The 12,104-nt window shown below is 37.4% G+C and overlaps 1 protein-coding gene across 1 annotated transcript; it reads right to left on the reverse strand.

The window, feature by feature from the left end:
- Window positions 1-328: 328 nt before the first annotated feature.
- On the reverse strand, window positions 329-2,168 carry LOC113295670. Its single transcript, XM_026543998.1, has 4 exons — window positions 1,934-2,168; window positions 1,650-1,804; window positions 800-1,502; window positions 329-594 (listed from the first exon to the last, which is right to left on the reverse strand). The coding sequence occupies exons 1-4, from the start codon at window positions 2,166-2,168 to the stop codon at window positions 329-331; spliced, it is 1,359 nt and encodes a 452-aa protein (XP_026399783.1).
- Window positions 2,169-12,104: the final 9,936 nt, after the last annotated feature.

The following is a 12,104-nucleotide window of genomic DNA, read 5'->3' on the forward strand; positions in this document are numbered from 1 at the left end:
TATAGAAATGAACAAAAACTAATTAATTTTCAAAAACCCTAACTATTATTAGACGTTATTACTTGTTGCTCGGTACTACGGGACGGGAATAGCCTAGAACCGTTACTTGTACCTACTCTAGGCACGGTACCAGTTTTTGGTACGTGTACCTGTCCCATTTGACCGCGGTTCCGGGACGGTACCAGTACGGTTCCACGGGACGGGACTGTTCCTGTGCAACCCTAGTCCACCCCTCCTCACCAATGATATCAGCAATGCTAGAATAACCATACCAAATATCAAAATAAAGAGATGTTGATCGCCCATCTCCAATCATAACCTTACTATTTTATTTCACCTCTCTATAAACTTGTTTGATACCCGACAGAATGGAGGAATTCACTTCATACTTCTTAGTTCTATCCCTCCTATTGGTGTATTTAGCGTAAAGAAAACGAGCCCATTTCTTCTTAGAAGTCTGAATGTTCCACCACAGCTTCATAAGAAGAGCCTTATTGGTAAGAACAAGCTTGGTAATGCCTAAGCCACCTTCCCTCACCGGGCTGCAAACCTTATCATAAGCAATAACAACTTTACGACAAACTTCAGCGTCCCCTGATCAAAGAAAATTACGAATAACTCTCTCACATTGGTCAATAAATTTACGAGGCCACTTATACACAGACATGTTATAAATTGAGTAGCTAGCAATCACCGAATTAATTAGAACCAGTCAATCTTGAAAGAAAGAAATTTCCCCTTCCAAACCGAAAGTTGATTCTTAATTTTATCAATCACATTTGACGATACTTAACAGCACCTGGCATAATTTGAACACCTAAATATCTATCCGAAAAATTTGAGACTTCCATACCCAATAAATCCATGATAGTTCTACACCGACTCAAAGAATTTCCACCATAATACACCTTACTCTTTTGACGAGAAACCGTCTGCCCAGAAGAAGCTTGATATTTACCAAGTAAATCGAGTAAACTATGAAAACTCTTCATATTGCCTTCGCAAAAAATCATAACGTCATCAACGAAAAACAGATGAGTAGGGGAAATACCTTTTTTCGACAACATAGGAGTCACACTCTTGTTGAGGAAAAGCTTGGTGAGGTTTCTACTAAGAACATCTTCTATCAGCACAAAAATAAGAGGAGACGAAGGATCGCCTTGGCGAAGCCCCCTATTGATACTGAAAAAGCCTTCAGGACTGCCATTAATAAGAACTGAAACGCGAGCTGAACTGAGGATATTCAAAATCCAAGAACACCAATTTTCTGAAAAACCATATCTACGAAAAACCTCCAAGACAAAAGACCAGCTAACCGTGTCAAAAGCTTGAGAAATATCTAACTTGAGACCCACGTTACCATCTTTCCGCTTGCTTTTTAACTCATTCACAATTTCAGAGGCTACGCTAATATTCTCATGAATGTTGCTACCCTGCATGAAAGAAACTTGTTTTTCCGAAACAAGTCTATCAAGAACACCACCAAGCCTTGTAGCAAGAATCTTAGTAAAAAATTTAAAGAAAAAATTACTAAGACCAATGGGACGAAAATTACGAAGCGTGTTAGCACCTCTTACCTTAGTAAGTAGAATCTAAAGACTCGAATTAGACCCCTGAGGAATAATCTTATTTTTCCAGCAATAAGTAACTGCACTGAAAAGGTCTTGTTGAATCACATCCCAACAATGCCTGTAAAAACAACCAGAGAACCCATCTGGGCCTGGCGCACTATCAACACCCAAGTCAAAAACAACGACTTTAATTTCCTCCAAAGAAGGAATCGCATCCATCACCACACCCTCCTCTACAGAAATGCTCTCATGTTCATAATGAAAAAGACTATCATCAATAGGTTGCTCCACCCCATTGAATTTAGATTCAAAAAATTGAACCATATAGTCTCTAATTTGCTAATAATCCGTAATATTATTACCATTCTCATCAACTAATTCAGAAATCACATTATTACTCCTACGAGTTTGAATGTTTGCATGGAAAAAAGCAGTATTACTCACACCCTCAACCAACCACTTGTTCCTTGACTTTTGTTTTAGCATAATAACATGTTTCATACGGACATTATCAAGAGAAACTGACGCCTCCTTCATAGAATTCAACTTAGCTTCATCTGTCGGGTCCTCATCTGACACACGAAGAGCAACTTCCATTATCAGTTTTTCTTGCTTTAAACGAGCATTAACATTACCAAAAAACCCTCAAATTCCAGTCCTTAATAGCAGCCTTAAGCCTTTTCAGTTTGTAAGGGAAAATATAAGTAGGATATCCAATCACCGGCTCATTCCAACTATCTATTACTATGCGCATGAAATCAGGATGTGTGAACCACATCTTTTGAATTCGAAAGGGAGCATGCTTAGGCCTTGAGTGAGCAACCAGAAAACCAACAAGAGTGGAATGGTCGGAAACTTCTCTTGGAAGAGCTTTACACCGCCAATTCTCAAATTTTGCTAACCAAGCTTCATTAATTATAACACGATCAAGTTTACAAAGAATTATACGCACACCTGATTGACCATTAGCCCAAGTATACTTAGAACCCAAAGAATCAGCCTCAAACAGGTAGTTGTCATCCATCCAATCACTAAACTCATTAATGACTGAAGTTCTTGGCTCACGACCAACTTTTTTTCATCATTGCGCAAAACACAATTAAAATCTCCCATAACTAACCAAGGAGCATTATTAGCAAAATAAGAAATTTGATATCATAACCTTCTTCTAGTAACTTGAAAGCAGCTTGCATGAACAAAAGAAACATACACACCTTCTAACTAAATTGTAATAGCTTGTCTACTAGAGTTTACAACCACCGGAGTAGTCATATCATGACCAAAAAATCCAAATATTACCTTTAGAAGACCCTTGAGAATTATGAATAACATCTTTTTTATAACCATCTACATGAAGATTTCGCATGAAACGAAAAGTACAATGTACCTTAGGCTCGGCCAAACAAAAAACTTCAGGTTTAAACTCATTAATCAACTCCTTTAATTTGCACTGAGCATTAGCTTGTGCAATTCCATTGATATTCCAGAATAATACACTCATTAAAAACCTGATTTGGAAGTTTTATTACTTAACTTCGTGTGTTCACCGGGCTTCAAACGTGGAGATGTTCCCTTTGAAACTTGGTTTCCTAAAACTGTATCTTCAGTTTCCTTATCCTGACGAGACTGAGAAGTTGGATTCCCATTCTTCTTGTTACCTGGTTTGAACTGTTTTTGCAAAGATAACATCCTATCAACTGCCGTGTCATTTAAAGCTCCAGAATCCGCAACACCAACAGCCGCACCATTAGTAGTAAATTGGAGAACATCAAATTTATTCTTAGATAACACTTGGTCAGCCAATAGTACATCATAAAGAGGAGTCGGAGTTGAAGCAAGTGTCCTATCATGATTAGGAATCTTAGTTCCAACCAAGCCTGGCTTAGTTAGAAGTGTTCTAGTTTCACCCACTAGACCACTTTGAACTAAAACTGTGTTTGAATCTGCCATCTGCTTAGTTCTCGCCAATTCAACAGATGCGACTTCAAAAGCATCTTTGGAATTTTCAAACTCCAACTGCTTAGTTTTCACCAACTGAGCAGTATACTCCAAATCAACAACTTCAGTTTCATCCACCCTGTTTGTAACAACTTCAGGCACCACCGGAATGAGTGGCGCAGTCTTCCCTTTCTTTCGTTGAGCTACCTGCCATTCCTAGCCAGCGTTAGCATCACCAGAATTACTCTTTTCGCCAGAAGTATTCTTTTCACCAATGCGTGACTGATGATTTTCGCCTCTATTATGGCAAATATTCCCAATGGTTTTATTAGCAGCATTATGTTTCTTCCTGCATTCTCCATCATTATGGCCAATGATTTTTCAATGCGAACAGAATGTAGGGCTCTTATGGATATCTATAGCTTTCCAGAAATCCAAACCTCCAACTGTTACGTGTATAGCTTCAATATCTTGTTCAGAAAAATTGATATCAATCAAAACAGAAGCGTAATAACCATATTCATGAGCCATCGTACGTTTTTCCACCACAATAGGCGTGCCTAGGGTTCTTGCCATAGCCAACAACGCTTTTTCAAGCCACAACTTTATTGGTAATCCAGGAAACGTCACCCACACGGTAGCATGAGAAGTTTTCTGTTTTTGAGGATCAAAACTAGGGTACCATTCTAAAAGATTTAGCTTCTGATGATCAACAATCCAAGCCTCGGCGTCAAAATTTTTACTTTTATCTTCTTGAGATTGTAGCTTGATAATGAAAAAGCCTCTAACCATATGAATGAATTGAACACGATTATCTCCAAGCTGCCATTGTTCCTCCAAGTTTTTCTTCACGTCAGTGAAGTTAATATCCTTAAAATGTAGTCTCCCAATGAGACTGAATCTCCAAATTTTGCAACCTTCTTCATAGTATTCATTAGGGATCACTATAGCTGGTTTCCCATCTTTGAGCGTAGGGTTTGGTAACTTGCTCAAATCAACAGTTGTTGATGGTAGCGATTTTTTACCCATTAGTTTTTCAACATATGTTAACGATTTAGGTTGGGATGGATCAGGTTGATCCCCCATCTCGAATCACCAAAAGATGATCGAGCAGAATCGAAAGCAAAAAAAGTTTTGAAAAACCCAAAACTTTTCGCCAGAGAGGGAAAAAATTTAGGAGAGAGAAAAAAAAGATGAAGAAGAAGGGTGTACCCGTAGTAAACTGGGGGTGCAAATAGCAGCCGGTGCGAATAGTAAAAAATAAGGGGTGCCCATAGCAATCCATGGGGTGTGCCCTTATCAATTCTGGGGGTGGCTTTAAACTTTTGGGAGGTGCCCCGAGTATGTTTTCTATGTGCCTTTTAAAACTTTTCCGGGGTGCCTTTAGTAATTTTCTCCGGGGTGCAAAACATCACTTTTTGAGCCGATTTTTCCACACATGTTTATTTCTCCAAAGACACCTACACATACACAAAAACACCATAAATAAGTACAAATCGAGCATTAACAATACAGAAAATTGAGGACAACTCAGACACAAAAATGTGTCCATCAAATACCCCCAAACTTATTATTTGTAAGTTCTCGAGGAGAGAGAATGCCCAAAATTTGCTCCAATAAGCGATTTTGGAAAACTCAGTTTCACGTTTAGGGTTTCGGTTTCTCAAGCTTTGGATTATCAGTTTCACTTATTGATTCGTGATGATTCATACAACAGTTAATGGGCAGGCTAATCAACCAATAGATGGGGGATTTTCGGATTCACCACATGTGAAAACTTTAACCTACGCTGAAAAGGTTATTGGAAAAAAGCAGCTTCCGGCCACAACTATCGATTTGTCTAAGTTACCAATACCCTCCATTAAAGAGGGAAAACCAGCTGTTGTTATTCCTGACGCTTTCTATGATGAAGGATGCAAGGTATGGAAATACAACCTTATAGGTCGTATAGATATAAAGGGTGTTAAATTTCAAGATGTTAAAAATAACTTTCAACAACAATGGAAGTTAGGTCAGGATCGTGTGCAGTTCATCCCCATGAATAGGGTTTTTTTTTATCACTAAGCTACAATCTCAGGAAGACAAAGACAAGCTTCTTAATATGGAAGCATGGTTTTTTGATCAACAAAAGCTGAATCTAATGGAATGGTTTCCATGTTTTGATGCAGACAAACATAAAACTTCCCATGCTAATAATGTATGGGTTAAGTTTCCTGGCTTGCCTGTGGAATTCTAGATTGAGAAAACACTGCTGGCTATAGGTAAAACCCTTGGAACACCTATTGTGGTAGATAAACGTATTCTTGATCATGAGTATGGATATTTCTCTTCAGTCCTAATTGATATAAACTTCGTTGAGCTCAACACAGATGCGGTTCATGTAACAGTGGGGGGTTCGTACTTCTGGTAGATTTTTGAGATACACAAAAAACCTAAGTTTTGTTCTATGTGTAAGTTCATTGGTCATTCTGATTCAGAATGCCGTAAGAAACCAAAGAGCAAGGATAACAAATTACAAATTCTGAATGCTACTCAAGGTCACAATTTGCTGGTGAATGGAACTAACGCTGGTAACAATAAGGGTTCTAATGGAGACAAGGTATGGAAGGAAGTTGGGCGTAAAGTAAATGGTAAGAATACTCCAGTCATTCCTTTTGTTCCTGAAGTTGCAAAGAGTTTGAATGTTGAAGATGTGCATGGACAGCATGGGGGTGTGGTGGACAAATCGTCCCATACTTCTGATGATGTTCAGTAATAGATAGGCACTGAAGAGCTATCTAATGATGTGCATGAACAGCATGGGGATGCAACCATTACGTCACATACATCTCTAGCATTTGATTTTCCACACACTGTTGGCTTAAGCGCTGCTGAGTTGCATGTCTTGGAACTTAAGAAAAAAAATGGAGGAAGAAGCAGCAAAACTGTAAAAAGCGCGTGATGATTTGGAGAGGTTTAAACAAATATGGGCATCCAAAAATAGTACAACAAAATCTGGAGTGTTATCTCCGAATAAGTTTATTGTTTTACAAGATGGGGATTTTTTAAAGGAGTCTAAGGAAGTCGAAACTGATGATAGTTTAGTTAAGGAGGTTAACTTGGATTCCAGTTCTGGCAAGGGAGGAGGGTTAAACACGGACTTGGATTCCGGTTCTGGAAAGAAAAAAGTGTGGACTTGGGTTTGGGCTTTGCACAACCCATGAAAATTTAATTAACAAAAGAGGAAAATGAATTTCTTTGTTCTATTAACAAATTTGATATTCAACAAAAAATTTTGAATGACTTATCTTTTAGAAAGGAGTAGATCAAGGAAATTCAAGAGCAATCCAAAAGAATGAAGACTCCAAAGAAGAAAAATAAAGGAAGTGGAAACTCTTAAGAAGGAGCTATTTTCTTTTGCGTTTTTTTAGAGTGAAGTAATTTAGGCTTTCTGTCTTTTTTTCTTCTCTTTTCTAGTTATTATTCTCTAGCTTTTTGTGGCTTTGCTTTGGTTATTTATTTTACCCCTTTGGTTTATGGGGGTGGGGAGGCCTTGTGCCTCCTGCTTGTAATTCTTGTAATTACGTTTTTTTGCTTAATAAACTTTTGGACTTAGCAAAAAAAAAAAAACTAGTTCTCGAGCAAAAATCTACAAAATAAAATCCTAACTCAAAGTCGCAGGCATCGCGATTGCACTTAGCATGTGCAACAAGCCTTTGAAAACCATATTTCTAAAAACTCTCTTAGAAAACTTTTATCTTGTCTAGCACATTAACTAATAATATTTTCCAGAGGATATGCTTTAATTGTTGGTAATTAAAACATATATTATGAAAATCATAATTAAATGCTTTTCAATTTTTCGGTATGGGATCACCTTGAGTATCAAGGAATATGTTTGAACAACTAATGATAAGAGTTATGTACATGTTCAAATATGTCGATGTCTAGAAGTTTCTCAGCAAACCCTAATTCCAAGATTCACACAAGACATAAATAGATATGTGAATATTGGAAACTCGGTTTTCCTCCTTCGGATCGGTTGTACCAAACTCACAATGTAAGTTGTGATCGGTTATACCATGCTTCCCAAACTAGGTTGTGACCGGTTACACCTTGATTCCCAGAGGTGGCTTGTGACTGGTTACACCTTACTTCCCGAGTTAGCTTGTGATCGGTTATACCTTGGTTCCCAAAGAAACTTGTGATCGATTACAACTAACTTCCCATATTAGCTTGTGATTTGTTACACCTTGCTTCCGAAAGGTAGCTTGTGACCGATTACAACTAACTTCCCAATGTAGCTTGTGACCGGTTACACCATGCTTCACAAAGTAGCTTGTAACCGAATACAACATGCTACATAATATAAGATATGACTGGTTATACCTCAAATCTCAACAAGTTAACATAGGTTCTACCTTGTCATCTTATATTGGTCATTCAAAAGATATTCAATAAAGAACCTGACCAATCATGATTTCATTTCGATTATGAAACAAGTTCATATATGTACTTCCTTTAAACAAATGTTATAAAACATTGTTCCTAGGGTGAAATTATACCTATATGTTACACATAATCAAGTAACTAAATACAAAGATTATGTTGATGTCGTATTTACGAATTTCCAAAAGATAAGCATTTATACTTCGTAATTCAATAAGTTCATTGACACTTTGATCACAATGATATGACCAAGTCTAACCACTAGAATATTATATATACAACTTTGCATGTTATGTTTTCAATATAATACTACTTGAAAGATACGTTGGGAATGGAAACAAGTCAAGTCAGTATTACTAACCTCAAGTGGAAGGATGATGTTCTCGTTGTAGTCGTTACTTCTTCTCATTCTTCAGGTCTCCATAGTAATACTTGTATTCTCAACATTCCTAAACTTTCTAGTCTAATCTAAACTAAGTTGACTCTAGTATTTAATCAAGCAACTCTAGATGAGTTTTGATACTAAAATATGACAACCAAACTTGACAGACCAAAGCCTGGTGGGTTCAACCGAGCTATGCTCTAACAATCTCCCCCTTTGTCAATTTTATTGACAAAACTCTATTACATACGGAGATAAACGAATTAAAAAATAACTCATTCTTCATATGCTTGATTCCAAGTTTCAACAACACAATAACCTGCAAATATTCAAAAAATAAATGCTGTAGTTTACATTTGAATAACAAGAGATCCCTTAAAGGAAAGCTAGGTAAATATTCAATTCGAACATCTTTGTTATTCCCCTTTTGTAGTATGAAATACTATACATCATGATGATATGTTTCTCCCCCTTAGTTTATGCTTTACTCTTTCGTTGGCTATAGCATTTAAGCACATATATCCTTTCCTAATTATTAAAAATGACTTGTTTACTCCATATATTTCTCCCCATTTTATTCACAAAAATAACAAAGGTACGAGCAAACAAAAGGACAAACCGAAAGGATCTTACAAATCCGTAAGACTTGTACAACCTATAAGAGTTAAGCACGAAGGTTTCACATACCATTTTAGATAAATAACACCAAAACCGAAGCTACAAAAGTACGTTAGCTTTACTATGTTATCAAGGAAACAATTGCCTAAAGAAATTTTCCCTTTAGGCCGACAAACCGACTAAGATAACTTTTTTTTTATCGAACCAATTGTGTATAGGCAAAGGGGAACCGAACCTATTAAGAGGTGCAACCGATCACAAGAGGGGAATCGATCCTTGTAAGAGGTGCAACAAGTTTCTAGATATTGGGAACCGATCCTATGAACATGTGCAAAACGTTTTTAAAAATTGGGAACTGATCCTATGGACATGTGCAACGAATACAAGTTAGATACCATATATATGTGGGAACCGATCCTAGTACCTAGTCAACCAAGTTTTGATAACTAGTGTGACTAATTCTAGTACCCACATGGCGGTACAACCGAAACTTGTTTTGGTAAAACCGTGAAACCCATGTTTGGTGATTTGATAGGATAATCAATCACATAGTTCTTGGAAGTCAGGCGAACCAATTCTAAACTTGTTTGGAAGTGTGGAAAATGATAGGTGTCTAAAACACCTATATCTAGTGCTTATGCTTTCTTTGGTATTGTCTTTGTGAATTGTATCTCTTATGATTAATTTTGAGTTTATTAGGTGCAATGGAGTCATTCGGAGCGAACGAAGGAGAAATTAGCCATTTAGAGCAAGAAGGGAAAAAAGATCATTTCATTGGCAAATGACATTGGGAACCGAGCAAGGTTAAGGGGCAGCTGGCTTGAATTCAAGAAATAGTTTCAGGCAACCCTTATATATGAAGTGGGAACCTAGAGTCATCTTTGTGGCCTGTATTAAAATACTTGGTGCCTATATCATTTTGTATCATTACACAAGAAAAGTTTTCTTCTCTTCCCATTATTGTTATCTGAAACCGACAGAGAGAGGGAGAGAGAGATGGAGATGGCGGCTCCATTGAATTCAGAGAGAGGCAAATGGTGATTTCGAGAGCTAGATGAATGGGTATCTGTTATATCTCGGTTTCAAGAAGAATAAGAGCAATTGTTGTTTCTGCTACTGTATAAAATCAGTTGAGACGATTTTGCAGTTAGGGTTTCGATTTGTTCTGAAATTGAAGATGGTCTGTGATTGAGAAGAAGTGGTGGATGAAATGAGTTTGAGTCGTTGTTGTTGGTTCCTTGAAGAAGAGTGATTTGTTGTGCTGTTTCAATGGGTTACAGTGTCCGTTCCTGAAGGGGTTTAAAGCTTCAATTAGAGATTGTCATGAGTTTGTTGTTGGTGTTATCTCAGTAGAGTTGGTACTGTAGCTGTAGAAATCAATTGAGAGACCGTTTTTGGTGAGATATTGCTGCTTGGTTGGAATCGATGAAGACAACTGAAGCTGGTGGTCCTGAGTTGGATACTTACAAGGGATGTGATTTCTGAGAGTAATTTGGGGTTAGAAGATCTGAAGCTTCAGATATGGGTCTTGAGCAATTAGTGCTGGTAGTTGCATTTGAGCAAGAACAATACAGGGTATGAGTTGCTGCTGTCGAGATCTGCAGGGGTTAAACTGCAAGAATGGTTGCAGTCTCAGGTGGTGTTGTGTATGCTGGAATTACAGGGAAGTTGGTTTGGATGCTGCTGGGAAGTTTAGTCAAGAGTATGGAGATGTAATTGCATCTGCAATGAAGTGTTTGTTGTTGCTGCCGTTGTGCTATGACAGTGAGACAGGAGGTGAGTAACTAAGCAAAATGTGTGATTGTTGTTGAATGAGCAGATGGGTTCTTGAGTTGGTAGGTGGTTTGCAGTGGAGTGATGCCGTGGTGAGATGAACTAACAAGATCTAAAGGCAAGCTGTAAGTGCATTTCACTGAAGCTTAGTGAGCAAATGGTACAACTAAAGATACAAGTGCAGTGACAGTGGATATGAAGCTGTGTAGGGAATTGCAGGAATAGAAGGGTGGTCTTGCTGTTGTATGCAGCTGAAGAGAAGGATGAATTGAAGTTGTTGCAGATGATTTATAGATGAAAGCAATAGGAGATGAGTTGCAGGCATGTATAGCTACAAGTTGAAGTGATTTTGTTGGTCTAAGAAGAGAAGGGAAGTGCTGCAATAGATGTATGTTTAGGTTAAATCAATGAGATGGAATTGTGCAGGGAAATTAGCATGAGACGACCGGAAATCAACAAGGAAACAAAGGAAACTATGCTGAAATTTCATTTTACCGAGTTCACTCAGTGATCCGATCCGACTCAGCTGACCCGGTTCGATTCGGATGGATTTGGGCCTGTTTTGACTGGCCTTCACTTGTGGACTGTTTTGAGGACTGATTTTTGGCAGAAGGATGCGACCTGGATTTGGATTTACAAAATCGACTAAGGAGAGTATATAAAGGGATCTCTTTTATCTTATCTTGACTACTTTTGTTCTAGGGTTGGTGAACATGATAGATTTATTTCTTCTTTGGATGAACTCCATGAGCATGAGCTAGTTTTCTTTTGGTTAAGGAATAAGTTGGAATTCCAAACATGATTTCTATGCAATGAATTAGTTTTGTCTCCATGCTTTATCGCTTATGATTTACTATTGATATTGTCTTATGATTTGAATGATTGTTTGATCGGGTCTAGAATCGATTGAGTATGATTTCATTTATATTGCTAGATTAGGATTTGTTATACGCAAAAGTGATAAATTCCTGATTACAAGTAGCATATTGTGAATATTGCTTGTAGTGATACATCCTAGTAGACACAAGTGAGTCATAACCTTTGTTAAATCGGATTAGTGCTTTTACACGTTCGTTTCTTTGATTGGCCTGATTTTATGAAACATAATGCATCTAGGGAATTAAACTTGATTAGTGCTTTTACACGTTAGGTTGTTCTCTAAGATAGAATTCATACTCGCATCTTTTAATGTGTTTGTTGATGATAAGAGGAGATTTGCGGGATAAACTTGCGATCAAGGTATCCTAGGGCCTTTGATAAAAGTTGAGATTAAATATAAATTCTAATTATTGTTTCGAATACATGCTTGTGAATTAAAACTGATCCTTGACCAATATCTTCATCTTATTGATTTGTGTGCTTTATTTCTTTGTTTTGCTTTTATTTTAGTTTAC

Source organism: Papaver somniferum, chromosome 7, assembly GCF_003573695.1.
Source record: "Papaver somniferum cultivar HN1 chromosome 7, ASM357369v1, whole genome shotgun sequence".
Classification (NCBI taxonomy): domain Eukaryota; kingdom Viridiplantae; phylum Streptophyta; class Magnoliopsida; order Ranunculales; family Papaveraceae; genus Papaver; species Papaver somniferum.